General features: G+C 48.5%; 11 protein-coding genes across 11 annotated transcripts; 4 read left to right on the top strand and 7 right to left on the bottom strand.

Annotated features, from left to right (window-relative positions):
- Window positions 1-68: 68 nt before the first annotated feature.
- N7469_010469 (NRAMP family metal ion transporter) lies at window positions 69-1,920 on the bottom strand (the record flags this gene model as incomplete). The annotated part of the gene is made up of 3 exons (XM_056649374.1): window positions 69-882; window positions 940-1,211; window positions 1,273-1,920. The coding sequence occupies 3 exons, from the start codon at window positions 1,918-1,920 to the stop codon at window positions 69-71; spliced, it is 1,734 nt and encodes a 577-aa protein (XP_056496505.1).
- Window positions 1,921-4,077: 2,157 nt separating this feature from the next.
- On the top strand, window positions 4,078-6,806 carry N7469_010468 (uncharacterized protein; the record flags this gene model as incomplete). The annotated part of the gene is made up of 5 exons (XM_056649373.1): window positions 4,078-5,142; window positions 5,199-5,380; window positions 5,434-5,766; window positions 5,827-6,232; window positions 6,282-6,806. 5 exons carry the CDS (start codon window positions 4,078-4,080, stop codon window positions 6,804-6,806), a joined length of 2,511 nt encoding a protein of 836 aa, XP_056496504.1.
- Window positions 6,807-7,521: 715 nt separating this feature from the next.
- N7469_010467 (uncharacterized protein) lies at window positions 7,522-8,266 on the bottom strand (the record flags this gene model as incomplete). The annotated part of the gene is made up of 4 exons (XM_056649372.1): window positions 7,522-7,590; window positions 7,656-7,717; window positions 7,774-8,101; window positions 8,165-8,266. 4 exons carry the CDS (start codon window positions 8,264-8,266, stop codon window positions 7,522-7,524), a joined length of 561 nt encoding a protein of 186 aa, XP_056496503.1.
- Window positions 8,267-9,254: 988 nt separating this feature from the next.
- N7469_010466 (3-ketoacyl-coA thiolase peroxisomal A precursor) lies at window positions 9,255-10,707 on the top strand (the record flags this gene model as incomplete). The annotated part of the gene is made up of 3 exons (XM_056649371.1): window positions 9,255-9,264; window positions 9,396-9,840; window positions 9,909-10,707. The coding sequence occupies 3 exons, from the start codon at window positions 9,255-9,257 to the stop codon at window positions 10,705-10,707; spliced, it is 1,254 nt and encodes a 417-aa protein (XP_056496502.1).
- Window positions 10,708-10,941: 234 nt separating this feature from the next.
- On the bottom strand, window positions 10,942-12,033 carry N7469_010465 (RraA family protein; the record flags this gene model as incomplete). The annotated part of the gene is made up of 5 exons (XM_056649370.1): window positions 10,942-11,112; window positions 11,170-11,271; window positions 11,339-11,688; window positions 11,805-11,880; window positions 11,977-12,033. 5 exons carry the CDS (start codon window positions 12,031-12,033, stop codon window positions 10,942-10,944), a joined length of 756 nt encoding a protein of 251 aa, XP_056496501.1.
- Window positions 12,034-12,668: 635 nt separating this feature from the next.
- Window positions 12,669-13,949, bottom strand: N7469_010464 (uncharacterized protein; the record flags this gene model as incomplete). The annotated part of the gene is made up of 1 exon (XM_056649369.1): window positions 12,669-13,949. The coding sequence occupies one exon, from the start codon at window positions 13,947-13,949 to the stop codon at window positions 12,669-12,671; it is 1,281 nt and encodes a 426-aa protein (XP_056496500.1).
- A 903-nt stretch (window positions 13,950-14,852) lies between these two features.
- dbp9 (ATP-dependent DNA/RNA helicase) lies at window positions 14,853-16,807 on the top strand (the record flags this gene model as incomplete). The annotated part of the gene is made up of 3 exons (XM_056649368.1): window positions 14,853-15,045; window positions 15,106-15,182; window positions 15,248-16,807. 3 exons carry the CDS (start codon window positions 14,853-14,855, stop codon window positions 16,805-16,807), a joined length of 1,830 nt encoding a protein of 609 aa, XP_056496499.1.
- A 233-nt stretch (window positions 16,808-17,040) lies between these two features.
- N7469_010462 (uncharacterized protein) lies at window positions 17,041-18,789 on the bottom strand (the record flags this gene model as incomplete). Its single annotated transcript, XM_056649367.1, has 1 exon — window positions 17,041-18,789. One exon carries the CDS (start codon window positions 18,787-18,789, stop codon window positions 17,041-17,043), a length of 1,749 nt encoding a protein of 582 aa, XP_056496498.1.
- A 192-nt stretch (window positions 18,790-18,981) lies between these two features.
- N7469_010461 (tafazzin) lies at window positions 18,982-20,340 on the bottom strand (the record flags this gene model as incomplete). Its single annotated transcript, XM_056649366.1, has 3 exons — window positions 18,982-19,818; window positions 19,846-19,963; window positions 20,141-20,340. The coding sequence occupies 3 exons, from the start codon at window positions 20,338-20,340 to the stop codon at window positions 18,982-18,984; spliced, it is 1,155 nt and encodes a 384-aa protein (XP_056496497.1).
- A 469-nt stretch (window positions 20,341-20,809) lies between these two features.
- Window positions 20,810-21,285, top strand: N7469_010460 (mitochondrial 54S ribosomal protein mL60; the record flags this gene model as incomplete). The annotated part of the gene is made up of 3 exons (XM_056649365.1): window positions 20,810-20,834; window positions 20,919-21,149; window positions 21,233-21,285. 3 exons carry the CDS (start codon window positions 20,810-20,812, stop codon window positions 21,283-21,285), a joined length of 309 nt encoding a protein of 102 aa, XP_056496496.1.
- Window positions 21,286-21,739: 454 nt separating this feature from the next.
- Window positions 21,740-23,881, bottom strand: N7469_010459 (uncharacterized protein; the record flags this gene model as incomplete). Its single annotated transcript, XM_056649364.1, has 1 exon — window positions 21,740-23,881. The coding sequence occupies one exon, from the start codon at window positions 23,879-23,881 to the stop codon at window positions 21,740-21,742; it is 2,142 nt and encodes a 713-aa protein (XP_056496495.1).
- Between the last annotated feature and the right edge of the window lie 1,155 nt (window positions 23,882-25,036).

The following is a 25,036-nucleotide window of genomic DNA, read 5'->3' as shown; positions in this document are numbered from 1 at the left end:
ACCATGATGCAATGCAATGTGGATGAAAAAGTAGAAAATTCGGTGGCCAGTGCTTTCGTTCAGAGTAATCAAGACGCCTTACCCATGCCCACTAAAACCAACAGAGCAACATTCATCACAACTATGATGATCCAGACAATGAATGCAATCACAGATGTGACAATGCTGTTCCGCATTGAGACCTGCTCCACCGAGACCTCTCCGTCGGCCTCAGTGCGTTCGGTGGGAACCGTCATATAACGGTTAAAGCATGTGAACCAGATTAAAGGAGCCGAAACGAAAGGTAATATGACACTCAAAACAACCTGACTTGCGGTGAGGGTTTTATCTAAGCCTTCTCTTCCAACAGCCGCAGCAATAATGATGCTAGGGATGATGCTGATGGAACGAGTGATCACTCTGCGGAGCCAGGGTCGAATGCTCCATTTCAACATGCCTTCGCTGACCATCTGGCCTGCCATCGTACATACAATACCGGCCGAGATACCAGACAGCAAAAGTGCCAAGGCGAATATCAAGCCAGCACCGGATGAGATGGAGGACGAGAGCAGCTTATGGATGCCGAACAGATCTGCATCGGCACCACCTGGGACCTGGTATAGAGAAGCACCGGCAACGATGAGAATAGCACTATTCACAAAGAGGGCAAAAGTAAACAGCGACAACGCCAACTCAATGATGGAGTACCTCAAGCAGCCACGAATGGCCTGCAGAGTGGGGCGATAGTTCACTTCGCCATCACTACTGCCTAGAGGAACTGTTGATTCGACATAGCCTGCCGTCACATCAAATTCCTTCAGACGTGATTGTACGACGCCGCTGCCAAGGAAGAGGGAGTGGGGCATGACCGTGGCGCCAAGAATACCGCAGCTTTGATAAAGACTATATAGAGGACAGGTTAGTCAAGTGAAGCTTCTGAGAGGTTGTTGATTTGCCTACCCTTCCGATTGTACGATGGCAGATGATGGAAGGTAGCCTCGGAAGACCTCTCCCACTGACTGGTCTTTAATAAGAGCAAGTTGAATGCAAAAACAGACAACAACACCCAAGACCAGGGCCATGACGAAGAATTCGAAAAGACGTAATCCCCACATGGAACCATCAGGGCGATAGAAAAGGAGTAAGAAAAGCACATCGGCCAGGGTGATGGCACATCCAGCCACGAGGGGGATTTTGAGAAGTAGATTCAACGCAATGGCAGAACCAATCACCTATAGAAGACAAGTCAGTATAAATTGCGCTACGTCAGCATACGGATTTAGTGCAACATACCTCAGCAATGTCGGTGGCGATGATGGCGGCTTCCGACAAGACGTACAGAATGATAGTCAGCCAGCGCGGAAGATGTTCACGACAATTCTCGGCCAAATTCAGACCTGTCACAGTTCCCAGCTTGATACACAGGGATTGCAAGAGAATGGCAAACAGGTTCGAAACCAGCACGATGAACAGCAGAGCGTACTTGAATTCCGCACCAGCGGCCACATCCGTGGCATAGTTTCCCGGGTCGATATAGGCGACTGCAATGAGGAACCCGGGCCCAATGAAGCGGCCAAACTTGGCTAAACTGCGGCCCCAAGACAGAGCCGTTGACGAGAAAGAGTAATCATTATTAAAGGGACGGCGAAATGATCGACCGGTCTTCGAGGGTGGTTGACCCTCGGAGGCCGCGATCACATCGCCGCCCGCGGTCTTTTCGGTGGCGGGTTCGGGTTCATTCAAACTTTGCGGGCGCGAGTCAATGGACATGGTATCGTCGCCTACGGCACGACCATCGTTCGATGCCCGCTTTCGATGGACTCGGGAGTTGGCGATGCCATTCAAGTCATTGCAAGTCGTAGTGTCTGGGCTGAAAGACGGGGGATTTTGATTCCAGCCCGGGTGCTCCAGATCGTCGTCGGTGCGAGAGGGGCAATTCATTTTTCGTTTTTCTAGATGGTGAAAATCACAACGCTTGACATGTCTGTTGTAGATAGTGGGCACTCAAATAGACTAAATAGTAGTCTTCTCTCACGACTAAATATTCAGGAGATAATTGAGAGGTGCCTAGTCTCGTCGGAAGAAGATCGCAGACCGAAAGGACCCTGTGGAGAAGTCCGACCTTGCCCGAATCTCGCGATGTTCCCGAGGCAGTGGGAATGGGAGTGAAGAAACGCTCCGATTGAGGGTTAAATGGATAAACACTGCACAGGTAAGAGAATAGTTGAGTATTTTCGTAGCTTCTTGAGTCGATGATTGTTTTGAATCTGAAGTTGAAGGAGAGTGCAGTCATTCAAGAGTGGAATTGCGTTGACGGATCGCCCTTTTCGGCCATCGCAAGCGGTAAAGTGGATCCCGAAGTCTTAATTGGAATAGAGTAGTGGACTGCGTACATAGTATATGAGGAAGATAGAATTGATGCAGGATTGACAATGAATTTGTTTTAAATATAGCTGTATATCTAGTTTTGACTCAATTCTATCTCACGGATTTTAGGGATATGTAATATTCAGTGGTTGTACTTATATAACTTATTGTCAGGGTTCCAGGGCTGTGGAACCCGTGTACTGCTTGGCAGCCCTACCACACCCTCTGGAGAGGGTAGTGATACAGAGGAGTCATCTTCCTCCGGGAAAAAGAAGGCTCTTTTTAGGGCTTCAGAAGTAGATAGAAACCCTAGCAGCACTAGGGCTACTTACTTGAAGTTAACCCACCAGGCTAGCTGTTCTTACTACTGGTATCAATCTGTCCAGCTTAAGACCAGCCCTTCCAAGGATTTATTAGTTATGGTGAAAGTGATTATCTAGGTAAATAATCACTTTCTCATTACTTATTTCTTCTTGTACACAGCTACTACTAGTAGTCACAACTACTTCCACCTGAATGGATTAGTAACGACTCGGGGCGAATACTCTACGACTACCTGGGCACGTAAATGGCTTAAGGATACTTATAGTTAACTTATAGGTATATACATCCATGTATAGTTATGTGATATTGTGTATTTCAAGATGTTTTGATCCCAATTGCGTGACAATACTAAACCCACTGACCACTCTGCTCTACTTCTGCTCAAGTAATCATGTAGGACTAGGGCCAATGTTAGTCTGTTCAGGGTTTTGTCCTACTTGCATACCAAAGGCCGGCGGCTTCAACAGGACTAACCTAGGGCTAATCCCGGAATCGACGAAAACAAACAAGATAACCCAGGGAAACAATATTGGATGGTCCAAGTGATCTCAATGTTGCGTCAAAAAGGTACATACATTATTATACACTATGCAGATAGTATAATGTATATTATCCAGCATGAAGAAATAGAGACAACTTGGAAGTGAATATACATAGTAACTAGTAGAAATGATCTCCACACTTCTCTTCTCTTCTCTTCCACCACTACACAAATGAACACCATCTATGTACAGAGATCACCAACTCAGAGGCAAACATGCATTGCCATGTCACTCTGCAGCTAATATCTACATAATATTCTCTCATTCATCTGATTTCCCCTCGTCACTCCACCGATGACCTGCTCGTTCGTCCCAATTGACCGCCACCCAAACGCTCGTTGCCCCCAGCAACCTGCCCAGCCCGCACGATGTTTACTTCTTCCCCCACTCCAGACTCCCAAAAGCCAACCCCGAGGATCGCCTCACTGCGCTAGTTGAGACCCGGTCGAGTGAAAGTGGAGAATCTTCTTTTATCAATACATGTTGCCAACGGCAGCGAGTGACTTGTAGAACTTGCTTCAAATGCCCCGGCGCTGCCCGCTTTTTTGTTTTCTTTCCCTCCCCCATATCAATCCGCCTCGTCTTTCTTCTTGTCTCTTTTTTTTAGTTTTGCTACAGAACAAGTTGTTCACCCTGCATTTGCATTTGTTCTTTTTCGCATTTCTGTTTGTTTTCGTTTCTTAATCCTCTTTTCATCTTCTTCTCCTTCTCGGTGTTGTCTCAGCCCGTTTTGCGACTTGTCCGTTTTTTTTTCTTCCGCGTTTATTGATCCCCGTATGTCTATACTTCCAAACTGACACCACTTGATTCTGATCTCAACTAACCCACTTCCGCCTCCTCAGTTGCTGGTCAAAGGTGATAAGCAATGGCCTCCAGTACTTTCGGCCCTCAGATCTTTGACGATGCCAATCGTCCTCCCGCTCGATCCTCGGTCTTCCGGGCTATGATGTCCAAACCTCACAAGCGAAACCAGTCCGCAGATGATGCCATGGCTCCACCATCTCCAACCAAACAACCAACATCTTCCCCATTTCCCTGGGCAAATGGCCCTTCGCCAGGCCCCGGTCACCTCCCACTATCCGAGATTGTTCCTAACCGAGATGCCGGTGACAGCGGCACGACCGTCCAGAAGACGGGAAGCAAGGAGAACAAGGGCGCTCTCCACAAGAAAACGAAGAGCGCAGTATCCCTCAAATCTCTTCGCAGCTACATGGGCAAAGACAAACCCGACGAAACCAACAGTGTTGCTTCCGACGAAATGCACCCGAAAAAGACAAAGTCAACCAACAGCCTTTCGGCTATCCTGAAACGATCTCAGCGAGGACGTAAAGGCGATGGCTCCAAGCAAAGCCGCGAGAAAGAGAACCGCAGCCCTACCGATTTGATTGATAATATGCCTTCCCCAATTCCATCCCCAATGTGGCCGCAATCGGCTCCGATTTACAATGACTCGGTGAACCGTGCCAGGCAGAACTCCAACGCCGATCGACGTCGGAGTGTGGCAGATGAGGTCTCCCTCTATACCCCAAAGGGCTATAGCCCGGCCCAACAGCGCAACTTCTATGACTTTCATCAACCGTCACTTGCCAGAACTGGTGAGGGAAAGGCCAGGCCAAAGTCAGACTGCCTAGAGGGTAACAGAAAGCTAAAGGGTCTCGTAGGGACCACCATGCAACGCGAGCAATCGCGCGATGGCCACACGATGGAATGTATTGATACAACATCTACAAAAGGACATAGATTGGAAAGGTCTCGCAAGATGTCTGCCCCGGAGTCCCCAGTGAATCGACCTTCACAGGATCAGTCAAGCCCGAAGAAGTTGTCTCGAGTCCAAGCGGCCATCTCCGCATTTAATGCGAAGGAACGGGATGTTGAGGTTCACAAACACCTTGACTCCAAAGACCTTGAAAGCGAGTTTGAGAAGCTTCTGGTTCGCCCTCAGGTGTCCCCTATCTTTCTAAATCAGTATACTAATTTGTTATGTAGGATGCCAGAAACATTCCCCACAACATGCGAGACAAGATGCGGTCTCTAGATACCAACATTAAGGCGGACTTCATTCAAAAAGACAAAACGGAAAATGGCCCGCCTCACAGCGCGGGCACAGGCGATAGCCGTCGAGGTCGCGGCAATGAGACGAAAGATTCTCAAGACCGTAAGAGCTCTCGGTCACGATCCAGAAGCCGTGGTTTTGCATTCGGCCGAGGGCCTTCATCTCCAGGAAGAAGGCTCGGCCTGAAAGTGGAAGCAGCTTCCATCGTCCTCGCTCAATTGACCTGTCCCAACCTGTTGGCGTCTACACCACACTTTCAGCAGCTGGATCGACGGCTTCTCTCACAGATGCCGCGGCGGTTGACACTGCCGCAGACCCATCAGATTTTGTGCACTATCTGCGGGAAATCCAGAAGCCCGAGATGATCGAGGTTGGTAAGATCCATAAACTCCGTCTTTTGCTTCGCAATGAGACTGTGGCTTGGGTCAATGGGTTCATTACGGAGGGGGGAATGGATGAAATTGTGCAGCTTGTATACCGCATCATGAAGATGGAGTGGCGGTAAGAATTCTTTTCTCCTTTGGGAGTTTGTCTTGCATTCAATACTAATACCAACAACAGTGAGGACCATGAGGACACCCTCCTCCACGAAGCATTGCTCTGTCTTAAGGCTCTTTGCACTACCTCAATCGCTCTAGCTCATCTCACCAGAATCGAAAGGGAGCTTTTCCCTGCGCTGCTTAGGATGCTTTTTAACGAGGAGAAGAAAGGACCGAGCGAGTTCACAACTAGAGGCATTATCATCAATCTTTTGTTCACTCAACTCTCCGCCATTTCCCCTGGTGAAGTGCCGGGCATCCGTGCCAAGCGCATTCTCTCATATCTGCGTGATCCATCTCCAGAGGACGAAAACCAACCCGTCGCCTTCATTGCCAATATATATCAATCGCGTCCTTATCGGGTGTGGTGCAAGGAGGTCACCAATGTCACCAAGGAGGTTTTCTGGATTTTCCTGCACCATTTGAACGTCATACCTCTGCCAAAGGGAGGTTCAAGATTGGAAGATCCTTTCACAGAGACGAGCACTACAGGAGACAAAACCCCCTACTACCAGCGTCAACTTTCCTCCCCCTCGTCCCCCAGTACCCGCTGCTCCATACGTTGGCGGAGTGGAATGGGATGCGACGAACTATCTTGCTGCGCACCTTGACCTACTGAACGGTCTCATTGCGTCCCTGCCTACTATCGATGAGCGCAACCAACTCCGAGGTGAGCTCCGAGCCTCTGGCTTCGAGAAAGTCATGGGAGGTAGCTTGCGCACCTGTAAAGAGAAGTTCTATTCATCCGTGCACGATTGTCTTCGCACCTGGGTTGCCGCGGCAGCTGATGATGGCTGGCCCTACATTGCCGTTCGTGAGGGCCCACCTCGCTCTGGTGAACCTGGTTCGCCTACAAAATCCCCCAAGAAAGCCCCTGGTAGTCCCAAGAAGGGTTTCCTAGAGGAACAGCCTCCCAAACTGGAGCTTGCACTCGACCTTCCAGAGAACCGACCACCTGCCGGTCCCGGAACACCATCGAGTGATTTGCGCAGCTGGCTCTAGACGTTGAGAAGGATACAACATCCTTCCGACACATTTTCAATTCTTTCCTTGTGTTTTTCCTAACCATTTCGTCTGCCCTTTCTGTGTTTTCATGGTTCATGATCGGAGTTCTTGACGGATTTCTTATTTTACGGCCTACCAGTCTATCGTGCTGGTCATCTATTTTCGCTATTGGAGTTCTTCTTTGGTTCTATTGACTCCGGCGTTGGCATTATTGGTGTTATTGGGAGTTGCATATTTCATTTGTCCAGACAGATTATCCTGGAAAGACATGATGTGATGAAGTCAAGTTACGGTGCAGGTGGCGGGGAGAGGAGAAGTCAGAGCCCCTTGTCGATGTCATTTACTGTGTCCTTCATTCCTCTTCGCGGTATAGCGACGCCTGCTGTTTCGACTGGATTTACTCATGATATTTTATTGATGACAGAAATGAGAATTGAACGATCATCCTGATTCACTTGAATTTGATTTTGGAGACGAAGATACGCTGGTGTACGACCCAGGTAGTCGAGCTTAGGGAGCGTAGTTGACTATATATTTTGCCAGCTACTGAAGGACAGGCTGGAATTGTGGAAAGTGGAAAGTAACCAATGGTTTCTCGCGATGTCTTTTTCGATTATAAAGTACAAATTCGAAAATAATGTACAGGGAGGGGAGCCCACAATGCGTTGACGCTATGCGTTATCAACATTCTCAATTGTTATCATTAGCCTTCTTAACCGGTCCAGGTGGCGCAGGAGATGAAAAAACCCCCCTGCAGTCCCGAAAAGAAATTCTCCCGGATCTAAAGCAAGTACTGGTTAGCTTGAAGCTCATCTCATATGACCGGCGCTGTAAGAAAATACTCACCCCATCGAAAGGAGTATCCTTAGTATCCCAGTTCATAAAGAGCACGGCGTAAATCGCAACGACTAGCACAATCAGTACAATTTTTATCTCTCCGGATTGACTTCTGTGTATAACTCACATCCAATGACACCCCACTGCACCAAAGTGACCGTCTTGATGAACTTGGGCCGAGCATACTTCAACGCCGCGCGCCGACGATACTTGCGTTCCAGGCGAAACTGATGTTTAGGCGAGAGTTTGGACATATCTGGTGGCCATTGGCGTTTGGGCTTGTAAGGGCTATAATAGGCGTCATCGTAGGAGGGAGAGTGGTGATCGTCATTGTGTTTGTCGGTGGAGAGGCGGAAGGGCGAGGAAGACTTTTGGATGGTAGATGTAAAATGCGATGCGGCTGTAATTGAGAAGAAACGTGATGATGACAATGTAGTTGTGGTCAGAGGTGTTTTCTGTATTGTGACGAGCTTTTGTTAGATTTCTTGTCGTGGTGAGGGTGTGCTTTGAGATCGTACAGCTTGGTACCATGTTGCTGGCTGGATATTTAGACTTGCACTCCGGATCGTGCAGCTGGGTCGCGCCGCGGATGCAGCGGCGCTGAATACTTGTCGGATCATTGGTATAGAGTTCCGTTGGAACAGACAGTGAGTGAGGCGCAAAGTTCAAGTTGGAGTTGTTGGAGTGCGGAGTTCAAGCGGTGGTTGTTCGGACGAAAAATAAGTTGACCGCCTTCGTAGTTGCGCTGCTCCGCCTTTAATGCATTTGTGTAAGGTTATCACTTGTGCTTTATAGTGAAGTTTTTGATAAACTAGAGTTAACATTTATACTTGGTCGTCCGCCGGGTACAATAATCCACGCTTTTTCGAGCATGGAATCTTAATGTATCATTTTTATAGGTTCTAACTTCAAAAGTTGGATGACACAAATGGCTTGGGGTTATCGTTTATTTCATTCTATATCACTACGGTAAACGAGCTTCAACTTCAAAGTTTTTGGCATTTCTACACTGCCACATTACTGTAAAATAGGGTTCTCTTTCTAAAAGTGCGACTCCGACTGCCTACTGTGTGAGTGAACATACATAGTAGACACTTAAGTAGCATGCGGGTGTCCCTAGGTACTCCAGGTCTCCACAATTAATAAAGTCCGAGCAGTTACCGATAATCTCTGAACAATCACATTCAAGGCTGATCAACAGAAATGGGATACCGAGTACATATCCAATCCTGATCGGGCCAAACGGACCCGACTGGCCGACCGATCCACAAAGCATGCATGACGTCTTGGTTGTTGGTGGTGGATGTTGACAGTTTCACATTCACAACTCTCTTTTTCACATGTCACTTTCCCCGGCTCATCCACCCACGTGACTATACCGGAGCGGAATAACAATTCTGCGAACAAGCCGAGGTCCATTTTACGGCCTGCTGAGCGGCGGCCATACCTTCGAACAAGGGAAATACCACCGGCTCCACGTTTACTTTAAAAGAGAGAGATCTCTCCCCCGGACGCCGTGGATCGCTTTTCATCCTACCCCGTGTTGCTCTCCCCTTTTCATCCCTACTCCCCATACTAGACCCCCAGATCCTATCACAGATTGACGTCATGTCTTCCGGTAAGTACAATACTTCTCTGTCAGCAGATCTACAAAGAGCATCTGCCACATGCAACGTGCAGACCTGCTGTTGTAGAGTTCGAATAGCGAAATTTCGAAGGGATTCAGCCGGCTAACTTTTCAATTTGCAGCCCAGCAACGCTTGAACCAGGTCTCCTCCCACTTCGGTGGCCAGAAGGGTGCTGCCGGCATCACCGAGAAGCACCCCGATGACATTGTCGTGACTTGTGCTCTGCGCACTGCCCTTACCAAGGGTGGTAAGGGTGGCTTCAAGGATACCGCCGCTGCCGACCTGCTCGCTGGTGTTTTCAAGGCCGTTATCAACAAGAGTGGTATTGACCCCAAGGTCGTTGAGGATATTGCTGTTGGCTCCGTCCTTCCTCCCGGAGGTGGTGCTACCGAGTTCCGTGCTGCTGCCCTTGTTGCGGGTTTCCCCGAGACCGCCGCTGTTAAGAGTCTGAACCGTCAGTGCTCTAGTGGTCTCCAGGCCATCGTTGACATCGCCAATGCCCTGAAATCTGGCATGATCGATGTTGGTATTGGTGCCGGCGTTGAGAGCATGACCTCCCAATACGGGTAAGTAGTTGAAATTAATCATCTTTGATTCCCCTCCGAGCTATCAGCTAATTCGGTTTTTAATCCAGTCCCGGTGCCGTTACTGAGTTCTCTGAGCTTCTCGAGTCTCACCCCGAGTCCGCCAACTGCAAGGTTCCCATGGGTGTCTTGTCTGAGGACATGGCCAAGGATCGCGGTGTCACCCGTGCCGCTCAGGATGCTTTCGCTGCCTCTTCTTACCAGAAGGCCGTCAAGGCTCAGAAGGCCGGCCTCTTCAATGAGGAGATTGCTCCTCTCGATGTCAAGTGGACCGACCCTAAGACCGGCGAGGAGAAGACCATCACCGTCAAGGCTGATGACGGTATCCGTGAGGGTATCACCGCCGAGTCCCTGGGCAAGATCCGCCCTGCTTTCGCTAAGGATGGCTCTATCCACGCCGGTAACGCCTCCCAGATCTCCGACGGTGCTGCCGCCGTCCTGCTTATGAAGCGTTCTACTGCCGAGCGTCTCGGCCAGAAGATCATTGGCAAGTACGTTGCTGCTAGCGTTGTTGGTGTCAAGCCCCTGCTCATGGGTGTCGGTCCCTGGGCTTCTATCCCCCTTGCCCTTGAGAAGGCTGGCATCACTAAGAACGACGTCGACATTTACGAGATCAACGAGGCCTTCGCTTCCCAATGCGTGTGGTGTGTCAACGAACTTGGCCTGCCGCAGGAGAAGATCAACCCTAAGGGCGGTGCTATTGCTTTCGGTCACCCTCTGGGCTGCACCGGTTCCCGCCAGGTTTCGACCCTTCTGACTGAGCTCAAGCGCACAAACAAGAAGATTGGTGTGACTTCCATGTGCGTCGGTACCGGTATGGGTATGGCCGCTGTCTGGGTGGCTGAGTAAAATATTGCGCCCCTTCTTTTCTTGTATACTGCACAGCGATTTCTTTTGTTTTTCTTCTCTACATGCACGACTTGGAATATGTATTGAATAGCTCTGGGGATACCACGCGAGATTGAATTTTCATGTACATTTTCACACTTCCAATGAATTGTGCCGGAATAGACCGGTGGATATTGCTTATCATTCCAACTTCGTACAATTTTTCCAAGTCATTTTCTCGTAGGTTTCACTAGACTACGCCCGGAATTCCTTGAAAGCCTGCGTCACAGACATACCCTGCGCGACAGCCTCAATGGCTTTCTCATCCATGGAGATCAACTTGGGCATCAGTTCTAGGACCGGATCAAGCAAGTCGCGCGGGATAACAACCACGCCTTCGAACGGATCACAAAATATGATATCTCCCTGTGGAAAGGAAATCAATCACTTAATCGTAAAAGACTGGATAAAAACTCAACTTACTGGGAAGACAGTCACTCCTCCTCGAACTTTAATGGGTATATCACGCGCAGCAGCCTTGGCCTCAGCACTTGTGCCCACAGTAGATGTTGAATGAGCCCAGATCTATATCAAGATACAAAATCAGCCTTATAATCCCATATTCAGTAGGCATAAAAAGGTCCAAACGAACTGGCAGCCCCGTCGCTTGCAACTCTCGTAAATCTCGAATCCTTCCTCCAATAACAGCCCCCTTTAGACCCAAAGCCTTCATCCTTGTCGCCATTATACCACCTGTTACGGCACAATATTGATGACCCGGTTGCTCAATTACCATGATAGAACCTGCTTTCTCCGGATCGGCCGCGGCAAAGTCACCCGCATAATCGACCCAGTGCTTGCCCGGCGGAAACCCGTGCTTCTGGGGATTTTCCGTTGCGATGGCCGGTGGTGTATCTTCTTTGGAGATGAACTTGAATGTTGTCGCCGGAGCGGCGATTTTCTGTGTTCTATCATTTCTGCCGAGTATCGGGGAAAAGGGAGCTGGAAATTTAATCGTTAGAGGTATTATGTTCCTAGCATTTGGACCGCGTATGTCTTTTGGCGCGAGTCCAAATAGAGTAGACTGTTCCACCATCAATTCTCCAGGGGGATCTTACTCAGGTCAGCCAGATATCCTGCTCGTACCGTACTGCCTGCTGGCACTTCCTGGAGCTTGAGGAGTGCATCTGATACCTAATTTGACGAGTGGAACGATTAACCAGGGTATACAATGGGATTTGATGGAAACAGCCATGTCCATCAGTCTAGGCGGATTACTGCAAGACGTACGTCGCAAGCTGTATATTTCTCCACTAGAGTCGCAAGTTTCTCATTGAGGGTGGCCATAGTAGCTGGAGTGCGGGGTGCGGGGAGATGGAGAGGAGAAGTCGAGGTATGTACTGACAGGGAGCGGCCGTACAATCGTACAAATCCGAAGGCGAACGTAAAGGCAGTCAACTATAAGATGGAATATGACGAGTAGATATGAGAGAGACAAAATGAAGCAAGTGGCCTCCTTGTATTGCTGATCTACTTTGCGCACATGGTCCGGTAGTCCGGGTATCGGAATCAACCTCGTCGGTCCGTTGACACCCGAGGATATCCTGGAGTTATACTATCACAGTGTGGTATATGATTCAATTAAGACACCATTTTTAAAGGAGAATTGCCATCTTTCAATAGCTGAGAATTGTAACATGTTAGCCACGTGTACCATAGAGCTTTGAGTTGATTTTTAGCAACAGTGTATCAGAGCTAGGTTACCGTGGCAGTTGATTCCTCCCGGCATATGTGAGCGTAGACGAAGACATCAAATAGCTAGTAGCTAGGACCTGGACATGGCAATCGTACACTGTTACTAACAGTGCTTGTGATACAATAAATATCATTTTCAAATTATTGAATACAGTTCCTGAAGAGGTCCGAAGATGGAAACCATAGCCGCACTAGTGTACCAAAGCATTGATAGTAGTGTAGCATCCTTATACACCCGAATTGCTCCTTGCCTTCTCCAACTTTGCGGCCCCATCTTCAAACCACAGGCCCATAGCCATCTCACTGATGCTATCTCTATCCCATCCTCGCTCCAACAAACCAAGCAACTCGGGCTGATTTTTGAAGTTCAAAATCTCTAGCGCTGAATGACGTAGTCGATATAGAAGCCAATTATTGACGAAGTTTGACTTATTCCACGGCAAAGGCCTCGCTGTTTCAAAGAAGGGCGAGCGATCTTCCAACGGAGACGCACGGAGTATGTCTGGAGACGGTTGGTCTTCAGGGGGATCCGGGAGGTATTCTTCCAACATATCGCGCCACTTCTCGTCAGAGACAGCGGTTTCGCGAGGCTTTCTATGATCCGGATGCTGATCAATCTTCACGAGTGCGGTCTTGAGATCTTCTTCAAGATCTTCCTTCTCATCTTCGTATATGTCAAAGAATAAATCTGCCTCGTTGTCGAGAATGAGATCTTCGGCGGCTTTGAGGCGCTGCTGCTCAATGAGGTTTAGGTTTTTTATCTCGAGTTCCTCGAGCCTCTCACGAATTATATTGGCGTTCTGAATAAGGATGGCGTATTCCTCTTGCTCGGGTAAAGCGTTCTTTGTATCGTTGTGAGGCGCATATTGTACCGATGAGGCATAATTTGAGCCATTATTACTCGTAGTGCCAGAGTGTTGTTCTTGCTGGGTTATTGATATGGCCACGTTATGAAGACAATGGCTAAGTTGTGTCAACTGCTGATCTAGGTGGTATTCCTCTTTGCTTAGCCGCTCTTCTGTCCCGTTATACTCTACCTCCATCGTCTGGTAAGATCTCATTGCCACCTGCAGGTTTAAGATGGCATTGTTGACTGCCGGTGGTACACACTGTGTGTGCAGCCCTGCATCTCCAGGGATGATTATATCGAGTGTACTTCGGAGAGCCTGCCGCATGTGTTGCTCTCTTTCACGACTTTGCCTCAATGCATTACGCAAATGCGTCACATACATTCGTCGAGCAGAGACATCTTTTTGGAGTATGGTCACTTCTTCCAAAAGTTTCGCTAGTGGAGTGCTATTTCCTTGTTCTCGTACTGGCAAATGATTCGAAGCTTGTGGATATTCCGATGGCGTTGTAGCATAGCCAAGTTGTGTCGCATACTTGCTGTTGATAATTGGTTGTTCACTGGGCTCCTCGGTATTGTGCCCAGGTATTGAAGCGGTCGATCTGATTCTAAGAGGAGAAACCTCTGGCGCCTGAGTACGTAGCTGATGTATCCTAGTCATTACCGTTGAAGCTGGAATTGACCAGGCTATAGAATCCTCAGGAGAATATTCAAAGCTAGTCGAAGCAGACAAAAAATATGAGGGCCTGACAGCGTAGATCTCGCTTTTAGTATTGCCCCATGATTGACCAGCTAAAGAAGTCTAAGGGTATCATATCGACAGTATAAGCAACAGCACCAAAATTGAAACTTTCTGCATTAGCATAAAGCTCACCAGTTCAGAATCACTTCGCGAGCTTCCAGGCCAGGATGCCATGACTAGAAAGCGGACATCGACTTATTCATGTCGCCGATAAACGAGTAGGCATCAGCTATAGTACCGATCGTTTAATCTGAGCTGTGAAAACGATGAAGAAAACAAATGATCGAAGGAGGAGGAGAATTATAAAAAGTAAAACCACCGCTTTGTCTGGGTGGTCGGACACTGCCAAGCGAGACCTCGCCGGGCGTTTCGAGCAGCCCAATCTTCGATTGTCCCAGCAGCATCCCTGCCCAGGTGCTAATTTAGCGCCACCACAAGTCCGAAGGCATCACTTTTTAAACCCGAGGCATTTCCAGGTCTCATTTTTTGGAGCATAGGCTTGACTTCTTCGCCATGGCTTTGGAGAAAACGAAATATATACCCTAGAGTATTCAAGTACGGGGAATGATGAGTAGTGACAAATTTCGAATGCTTCATCGACATAAAACAGCTAGAGATGATGAATTAGATTCTGTGAGCAAGCCACAGCACGACTTGCTTCTTTCATGATTCACTAAATGTCTTGAGATAGTAAGGCAGAAACAAGGCACCAACATGGTCTAGATTCACCGCCTTGGAAAAACTCACCGCCCGCCGAAATTTCCCAAGCCGATGAAGCAGCTTTTTTTTTCAGTCTAAGATTTGATAGACAACATAACAACCATGAAGCGTAAGCTAGATGCAAACGATGTTCCGTCACCCGAGCCTACGGGCGTCGAGGAAGAGGAACCCGATTTTGAAGCATTGGGCTTGGATCCCCGACTACGACAGGCCTTGATTAAAGAAAAGTTCACCAAGCCTACATTGGTGCAGGCCAAGGCAATTCCTCTGGCCCTCGAGGGTAAAGACATTTTGGGTGAGTCTTCGACCGGATACATCTCTGCTCCATTTTACAGAAAATACTAATAGAAAACAGCCCGGGCGAAGACTGGTTCTGGAAAGACTGCTGCCTATGTTCTCCCTGTCCTGCAGTCCATTCTCCAACAAAAATCTGTTCGTCTTATCAGATCTATCGGCCCCTGCACCTGAGTATGAAGTATACTGACCATTTCTATAAGGCTGATTCCTCATTGAAAGCAACCACCGGCCTGATCCTGGTTCCCACTCGCGAGCTTGCGGAGCAGGTGCAAAAAGTCGTTACCTCTTTCACTGCATTCTGCGGAAAGGATATCCGCTCCATCAATCTTACACAGAAAGTTTCCGATGCCGTCCAGCGTACGATGCTCGCCGACTTCCCCGATCTTGTTATTTCGACACCAACGCGGGTCCTGGCTAATGTCAACAATTCCGCCCTATCGCTCGAGAAACTCTCCTACCTGGTGATCGACGAAGCCGACCTCGTTCTGTCATACGGTTATGACGAGGATATCAATCTTCTTTCCAAGGCAATCCCTCGTGGTGTGCAGACATTCCTGATGAGCGCGACTCTGACCTCGGAGGTGGATACACTGAAGAGTCTCTTCTGCCGCAGCCCGGTCATCCTGAAGTTGGAAGATAGAGAAGAAAAAGGTGCTGGTGTTAGTCAATTTGTTGTCAAATGTGCGGAAGACGAAAAGTTTCTACTCACATACGTTATTTTCAAACTTCAACTCGTCAAGGGCAAGGTCATTATTTTTGTGGGCGATGTTGACCGGTGTTACCGCGTGAAACTTTTCCTCGAGCAATTCGGTATCAAGAGCTGTGTTCTCAACTCAGAACTCCCTATCAACTCTCGTCTTCACGTCGTTGAGGAATTCAATAAAGGTGTTTACGATATTATCATCGCCGCTGACGATCAAGAGGTCATGGGAGTCGCCAAGCCGAGCAAGAAGTCCCAGGACGCCATCGAGGAAGGAACTGAAGACAAGGAGGAAATTGGATCTAGTGAGGATGAGGAGCTTGAGGAAGGAAAAAGCAAGAAGGCCAAGCGTCGTAAGATGACCAACAAGGAGAAGGACTACGGCATGGCGCGCGGCATCGACTTCCAGAATGTCGCCTGTGTCTTGAACTTCGACCTTCCAACCACCTCAAAATCATACACACACCGCATCGGTCGTACCGGCCGTGCTGGCAAGGCTGGTATGGCCCTTTCTTTCGTGGTGCCAGCCGACCAGTATGGTAAACACAAGCCTACCTCGGTCCCCTCATCTAAACATGACGAAGCTGTCCTTGGAAAGATTGTGAAACGTCAAGGCAAACTCGGCCACGAAGTTAGACCCTACCATTTTGAGATGCAACAAGTCGACGCATTCCGATACCGTATGACTGATGCCCTGCGCGCCGTTACTCGATTGGCAGTCCAAGAAGCTCGTGCTCGTGAGATTCGTCAGGAACTGATCAAAAGTGAGAAGTTGAAGCGCCATTTCGAAGATAATCCTGATGAGTTGCGACAATTGCGACACGACGGCGAACTGCGTGCGGCACGTGTGCAGCCCCATCTGAAGCATGTTCCTGACTACTTGATGCCTACCAAGGGACGTAAGGGTATCTCTAAGGAAGACGTGGGATATGTCGGTTTCACAAAGACCAACGAGAACCGTATTCGCAAGGCCAGAGATCGCAATCGTAGTAAAGGCAAGGGAAAGAAAACTGGTGGCAAAGTTGATCCTCTAAAAACATTTAATCGGGGTCGGAAATAGATGGGATAGCGGCAGTGGGTGTTAGTTTGTCGGTGCATGATAGTATGATTGATACCATTGTACAGTTATTCGGAGCCAAAAAGGAAATTATATGTGCATACTTCCATTTCATTCTCATCTTCATTGAATAATCGTTCTCTTTCTTCTGTACTCTAGTTGACAAGTTTCTATGATCCATCTTAACACAGAAACCTATAATATACATTGCCCGACTGATAGCTCCAGAAATGGGGCTATCTGACTTCTTCTGTTGTGACATGACCCTCCACCCACTTCCCTTTGGCCTTGACCCGCAGATCCTGGATCTCGCGGAGCACTTTGCGCCCTTGAGCGACGGCATCTTGCCAAGCCTGACGTCGCTTCTTAAAAGCAGCTAGGACACGCTCATGTTCTATATTCCACATTTCGTTTGGAGAGGAAGGCGGCTGTTCAGAAGCATGAATTGATGAGCCGAGCGAAAGATCCCGACGACCCTCAGAACGCTCAAATCTGTCCAGAAGCTGAGTCTCTGATCTGGAAATTTCATCCATCCATTCGCCGTCCTTGGGATAATCGAAGCCGGGGCCCAGATTGATCCACTCGACATCTCTCCATGAGCCGGTCCATTCTGGCCCGTTCGAGCCTGGCTTGTAGGGTCGACCGTCTGGGTCAGTACCAGTCCAGGTCAGAGCTGCTAGCCAGTCACTACATCCTTCGAGATCAAGCCATTTCAAGCAATAGATGGAGCGAGAGAGTTGCCGAAGAATCGCCGCGGACTCGGCCCAATTGTTCTCCATTGAAGCGTACATATCGGTGCCACTGTATGAGAATCTTAATGAGCGATTGGTGGGATGGACCATGGTGGCATTTGTCGCGTTGGGTGTCCTGGTCGGGACAGGCCAATATGCTAAAGATAGGTGGGTGATAGTCGGGAGGTGTGACATGAGATGCAACAAGCTATTCCAATTCGCAGCGCTGGGGGTGGGATGCGCAAGGGAAAGAAGGTGGAGATTTTTGAATCGCATTCTCTGGCCAATGGTCTTTGGGATACTGGATGACGATGGCAGATGTGTAGATTCATCGTCTCCAATCCCCTGCAAATCCAACTCTTGTTCCCATGATAGCGGGACATCTTCCTGAGTCTCGGGGGTTGGCTCCAAAGCTCCTGTCTTCGTCGACAGTAGCAATTCATGACCAAGCTCCTTCAAGTTGATCCATCGACCCAGAGCATGAGATAGATCTAACCTGGTGATCGTTGCATCAGATGAGTTGGATATTCCTTGGTCGATTTCGGGGTTGTTTGCATCAATTGCGAAGAGCGGTTTCAGCCCCTTCATTCGAAATTTCGATTCTTGAGCGTATGTATGAATTGCTAAGTAGCTTAGTAGGAGCTGCTTTATATGGCTAGGAAGCTGGGCCAGAAAGTACCCATCATAGTCCAAATGCCAGGTCCAATTACGAGCCATAGACATCAAGACAGCATGGACTAGAGAATGTTCCTCAGGAAATTTAATTCCAGGTAGCCTTTCAAGGCGATATATAACGTTGGCATTGTAAATATCTACCGTGTCTTCCTGGGCCGTACGGGCTGAGTTCTCGGTGTCTCCTGATAGCCAGCTTTGCGGTGGCGGCGGACCTGGGACCGGACGGATTGGTCGGGTGCCAAACACCGTTCGGCGCGGGCGAGGTGGAGGGGTTTCCGGTAAATGCAGTAAATTGCGAAGTGAAGGATGAACAGACCGAGGCGATGCAAATGATTGCGAGTTGGATGGACTTTCGTTCGAGACTTGAGTGCGCCGGAGGTGACTGATCAAGTCATTGACGGAGTCAGGCGTGGAGCCTGCAGCTCGATGGGACTGACCATTCTGACGGGTACTAGATGGCCCGAGAGAATGATGGGGAGTACTTGAGGGTTTATAAGTGAACGATTTCTTCTGCTTTTTCGGCATGAGAAATCGTGCTTGCGGGGTGGTTGCGGAGGACAAGAAGCGGCGGGCTAACATTGCCTGGTTTACGTTTATCGTTTATCGCCCCCACATTTTAAGAGGCTGAAAAAAATGCTTAATCATAATTTGAACTTGGGAAGTAGAAAAAGATATGGTAGAGTTGATAAAATCAAGAGCCGTGATTGAGGCTTTCTATAAGAGCTTTATTTCTATACAGATATATGTGTACATGATAATTTTACAATTGGATCAGATATCTCGGACCCATGAATCATCCTTCATATGGCCTTCACGGTTGGGACCCTCCTCAAGCCAAGTCTCAACTAGACCTTCCTTCGGGTCCTCATCGGGGAGACCGCGGCTCCGGCGTACATCGAGAACGAGATTGCGAATTTTCAAGGTTACTTCCTTGCGTAATTCCACTGCTTCTTTGTTTGTCAAGAGTGACTCGCTTAAGACACCAGCAGGAAGGTCTCGAGACTGTGGATCAGCCTTCTCGATCTTGGCCTTCAGCTTCTGCCACCGTGACCTCGTTTCACCAAAGACTGCTTCGGTATCAACCTTAGATCCGAAAGTCACACTCACGTCCTTTCCGGGACGAGGAAGAAATCGAGGGAATTCGCGACTCTCGTGCATGATATCATCAACACCCTGAATCCACATTGGCACAATGTCTGGGCATTCGCTTGTCTCAAGGATCAGACGAGCAATGCCCCATTTGAAATACCGCATCGTCTTGCGGGGTGATTGGTGGATCTTGCCCTCGGGGAAGATGTGAACCCATGAGTAGGAATTACATGAGTATGCAGATGGTGCGTAGTGAGCGTCCTCTCCATTGGTAGTATAAGCGATTGGGAGGTCTGAAAATGGATCAATGCAGACATTGCGAAGGCTGAAATGTTGGAGTTCGGGTTTGGCAGGGTGGTGGTCGACAGTAAAGGGACCCTTGGATAGCAATCGAATGGCTTCCGTCATAGCAGGTTGGCCCAGCCCCCCCAAAAGGAGAATGAGCCAGACGATGTGTTGGCAGTACTTGTCCCATGGTGAAGAAAAAGGAAAGCGGCCTATACAATCCAATTGCAGATTCTATCAGCATTGATTTCGGATTAAGACGCGTTCTAGTAGAATTGTAACTGACCTGCCCTGGAAACAGATATCATGGCTGCCAAAAGACCATCGTTTATTCCAGAACCGCATAGGAAGTAATCCCCAAATCAAAGGATCATCCATACTAATTTGTCGCAACACATGATGTCAGCCATTGTCACACCCCGGCGATATATCTTTCCCCGTAATCGGAAGCGGCTCGATGTACATACACACTGATATGATTTGAGACTAAGGCAAATTGGTAAGTTATCTGTTGCCATTCAAACAAGCTAGCGCAAATAATGGTGGGGAGCCCTACCTGTAATCAAGCCCTTTGACCTTTGCGCTGGGTCTTTCCTTGAGTCGAGAAGGGCAGTGAACTCTTCTCCTCCATGAACTTCTGCATGGCATAGACCGGAGAGAAATGCGCGACAGAGTCCGGCCACTCCCCACATCGTCGTGTTTGACATGGCCCTCCAGGGAGGGGGAGGGTGCCTCGGCTGTTGAACCGGAGTCCATGGTGCTGGCTTGAAGAGACGTGAACTTCAAGGATAATCCATAGACTGTATACGTGTCTTAGGCACGCACCAAATAAATGGCCTGGGTATCAAGACCCTTTTGTCACAGTCGGAATGCGCAGGGAAAGAAAGCCGCCGATTTCTCGGCGAACAACTTCTCTCATTCAAATCACGTGGCAGGGCAACTCCGGGGTAAACGTTTAAATCAATCTAGAAAACCGCATCTCACGGCAGGATATATTGGACATTAACAAATATGAAAGCAGGAGCCTCTTCAAGTGCCACTTTCATACAATTTTCGAAATTAGAAATATTTCTCTGCTGTGGAATGGAGTGATTCCATCCGGGAGAAGTCCGCAACAATTGCATAGAGCGACGCACGGACCAATCGCAGTTCCGACTTGACGATCGATTTTGCTGCGGGAAACTCACCATTTGCCAACGTCCAGCAGCCATGTTCAAAGCTACGAATGCCCTCTTTGGAGGTCTTCTCTGGTAAGAGAATTCTGCATATCATTGTGAATGGTAACTTTTTGAAAGAAAACGGCAAATTAATCATTCTTTTTTCTTGATTCACAGGAAGACCCCGTGGCGTCTGTCCTCCCCCCCAGAAAGCCCGGCAACGCAAGCGTCTACGCGCTGTAGACCGTGTCGTCGATACTCTCAGCGCAGCCTTGGCTCGCAACGGACAAAGCGCAAAGTCTGTTGAGCGGTGGTACGCCGAGATGCCCCGCGAGGAAGAGATGCTGCCGAAGGACAAGTACACTCTTTTCGACAAGAAAGAGAAGAGTTACCGCAAGAGCATTCACAGTACGCTAATTTCCATCTTTTCGTCTACTGTTTTTACCTCTTTGGTGTTTGAACTGTTCTGATTGACTTACTTTTACTTCCAGAATTGCCCAAGTGGACTCGTGTCAGCCAGCGTGTGAACCCCCCTGGTTTCTAAACTCGATCTTTTGCAATATTCCGAACACAAGCACACTTCTTCTTGTTGCCGAGAGATCATCGGCATCTGTATTATACGCATCGACCTGGCCCTGGCGGAGAAATTATTTGTATAAGCCTGCTGGATAGTAAGGAAGGACCGGAGTTTTTGGCATCTGAGAATCGCCGTGGCCGCCTGACAGGAGGACCCAGAGTTACAATATTTCATTATCAAGCGATTAAAATCTCATCAATTTACTTATTTTCCAGATTGAGCTCTGTCCGGTTGACTACTGGTTTTGGTATGCTATTGTAAGGATAGAACGCCCGAGATCATCTGGGGCATGTCACAGGAGGCACGTAAGGTAAGGATATGGGACGGACCACAGGAGATTTTGAGATGTAACAGGTCGCCATGATATACTGACAAAGGAATGGATTGATTAGATGTGAAAGGGAGGGATTTTTGGCGAGGCTCAATGGATAGTCAAGCTCGCGGTTGGGGTCTGTTGAGTATCTTTGGAAATCAACTTGAGAGATGTCGACCGGCAACATTGATGAACCCTACTAGCAACTCCTTTCACCCAATTTCGGTTTACATGTCCCCCTTGAATGAGTTTGCGAAATCGGTAACCTCGGCGTACTCGCTGCCAGTCTTCGAATGTCTCTTGCCAGCCAGAACCACCCTCATACCACCCGTTCTTTTGCTTAGTGGAAACCTCAAATCCCTGCGGAGGCCTTGGAAACATCCAGCTTCCAGGATCAATATGCCCATCTGGTGGCTCTTCTAGGGAGTTCTCATATAGCTCCACAGTACGGACGGCATCTCGAAGCCCAGATATCCTTCTCTGCTTGTTCACGGTGGCACGCCACGAATCTATCCGTGGATTATATGCCCGTTCTGGGGAGACGACTTGGTACTTTGGCTTGGGGCTATGCGTAGGCTCCGGATAAGGGACATTGAAGCGAGGATCTCCCCACTCTCTCCGGGAATCAATTGGTACTCTGGATACCGGATCGATCACCAACCATGTCTCTCTGTTTAGCCAGTGGTTGGCTAATTGTGCAAAGTGATATGGCTTCTGACCGGGGGTGGTCTCATTAAATATCCACAAGAGCTTGCGATTCAAGCCGTCAATCAGTTTTATCTCCCAATCGCAAAGTCCACCGTCATCGGCCGGTCCGTCCGTTTGGCTAGGAGCTGCTATATCGTTTTGTGAGAATGACTGGCCTTCAACTCGCGGACTAAACTGAGCCCGGGTTCTTCTCGCAGCACCTAAGTGCTGGTAGCTTCGGTCTGGATGCTGTTCGTCCCCTGACACCCGGAATATCTGTCGATAAAGGCTAGCTGGTGCTGTATGAAATTTATTAGTCGTGCCCTGTGGGACCCATTTGTTCATTTCCTTTTGTTGTTCGAACAAGATAGGGAGTTGGTTGACTGATGGTCCCAACTGATTATCAGTTCCACTTTCTCGCCGTATCAAGACAGAGTCTAAGTCACTTTGTTCCGATAAAAGACTCGACAGCATATCGACAAGTGGAGTTCCTGGCGGACCAGATGAGTCTCTCAGTACACAAGGTGGTAGTCGGTTTGCTTTGAGCTGCATCTTTGCCGACCACAGACGGGATTTGCCCAATTGATTACCCCCAGCAGGCCTACTCGAGTTCACAATCCGCGTCGAATAGCCGCATTGGCTATGTGCATCTGGAATATTTCCATCAGCCTCCGGTGTGTCTCGCTTATCCTGGATTGCAAGGGACCCAGTAGAGCGCACAGTAGTCTTGGCCATATCGGGAGCGGATAGTGATGTAATTCTCGAAGGTGATGTTTTCTTATGTATATACATCAATTGCGACGAGCTTGTAAGAAACCAACTTTGATCGTTGGCGGGAAATGTTGGGTCATGGCTTTGAATATCTCGATTGCGGTGACTTTCTTGGCTTCCACCCATATGCTCAACTGGAGTGAAATACTCCTGGCTACTTCTTTCCCCAGAGCTATGCACAGCCTCAAGGTCTGATACCTGTGGCAGTTCCGATGGATCTCTTTTAATGCTTGTGATCGAAGGTTGCGCCTCATCGACATCGCCGGTCAACGTCCCGTGGCATTCAATGGGTATGCCTGGATTCCATATTGCATCAGCTGTAGGGGGATCGTAGCTCTTCAAGTGCCGCGGAATCCATTTTGATGTTTTCCTATACTGTAGATGACTCTTCCTCTTCTCTTGACCAGGATCCCACCAGACCCAGCTATAATCGGTTCTGCTCGATTCCCAAGACAACCAATCTAGTATCCACTTGAAAGCTCTTGCGAGAAATCTTTTATTTCGCTTGTGTGTCTCCGATGGTACCCAGCCATACCAGGTCCTGGCAAATCGGTCTGTTGTCAATTTCCCCTCCCTCAGCACCCTGTGTCGATTCAAAGATCGAATATATTTGCCGATCTTCCAAAAGAGCACAGCGAAAATGAATATGCCCACTGTCCCCGCAAAGAGCTCACCGCAGACTGCAGCACTGATATGAGCCGTGACATTGATTGGTTGGGTGTACGGTCCTTTGGGCGGGCGAGGAGGCGATGGAGTGAAGGAGTGGCTCTGGCGTATTCTTAGTGGCGCCATTTTGATAGAGGAACAGCCAACGGATGTGCTCCGAGGAAGGTGAAGCAGCAAATAATGCAGGATTGGAGTTGCCAGTGGTCTTCGGAGTTTCAATAAAAGTCGGGAGTCTGATAACTGCGAATTGAACCTTCCTCCGGGAGTAGTTGCGTACTTACCGCATCTGGTAAGATGCCATGAGTACTTAGAGAAACCCGGAGGTAGAGTAATCCTTGCACTACTGCCATACTATACCCTCCCTATTGGGCTTATTATGGCTCCCGGTTTAAAATATTATCTCTCGAATCGGCGAAGGAATGAGTTGCGAGCCGACTTTTGCGAACGAAGTACGGCAAAAGACCGGCGGATTTAGTTCTCAATGTTCTTGCAGTAGTACACTAAATTGAACATGTAGCATATATAAGACTCTACGATTATTATTGGATAAGACTACTATGAGAGCTCCGCATATTTAGGATCAGCCGTCTGCTGCTTTCATTCCCTATAACTGATTACTGATATCCTCATAGAAACATACATACATGGATAGATGCTCGACAACACAGCATGAACTTCCATACCTCTGCTTGCCATTCAGTATACACAATTCGAATGGGGATCGAGTCTCACTCACACGTTTTGTCCGAGTATGGAAATCTCTGCCCAGGACTGCTTAGCTTTGTTCATCATGTGCGATACGCACGCATCTATGCATGCACCCCGTGGGTTCGTCTTGGGAGAATCATAGCCTGGTTAGACGGGTGCTTCAGACATTACGAAGGACCTCGGGAGCTGCTTTCTGAACACCCAAGAACCACCATTCTGCTTTCACATGTTTTGATGGTCTGGCATCATCAGTTTCATCGTCGTAAGCTATGCAATATTCAACTCACATTCTGTTATATTCGATTCGGACTCGCATGACGCAACTCCATGGTAGAGACAGAAGCAGAAAGCCATGCCCAACCCTTTAACAAAAGGCAAGGCGGTTTTTTGATAGCCTTATGACGTGGTGGGCTCACCGGCATTCAGAGTCGTCGACGGTAGACTTTGAAGAAAGATATCCAAAAGACAGGTCATATCACTCTTTCAACAAGACCAATAACTGTTTTCTTGTAGGCAGCAGTAATCAACTTCTACTGTATCTCTCTGTACCAATGTAGGATTCACATGTCTCAT

This window comes from Penicillium citrinum, assembly GCF_028827155.1.
Source record: "Penicillium citrinum strain IBT 23319 chromosome Unknown utg000009l:1.0-4274883.0:1.0-4276374.0, whole genome shotgun sequence".
NCBI classification, from domain to species: Eukaryota; Fungi; Ascomycota; class Eurotiomycetes; order Eurotiales; family Aspergillaceae; genus Penicillium; species Penicillium citrinum.
Note: the sequence above shows the minus strand (reverse complement) of the source record. Positions and strands in the feature narration are given on the sequence as shown.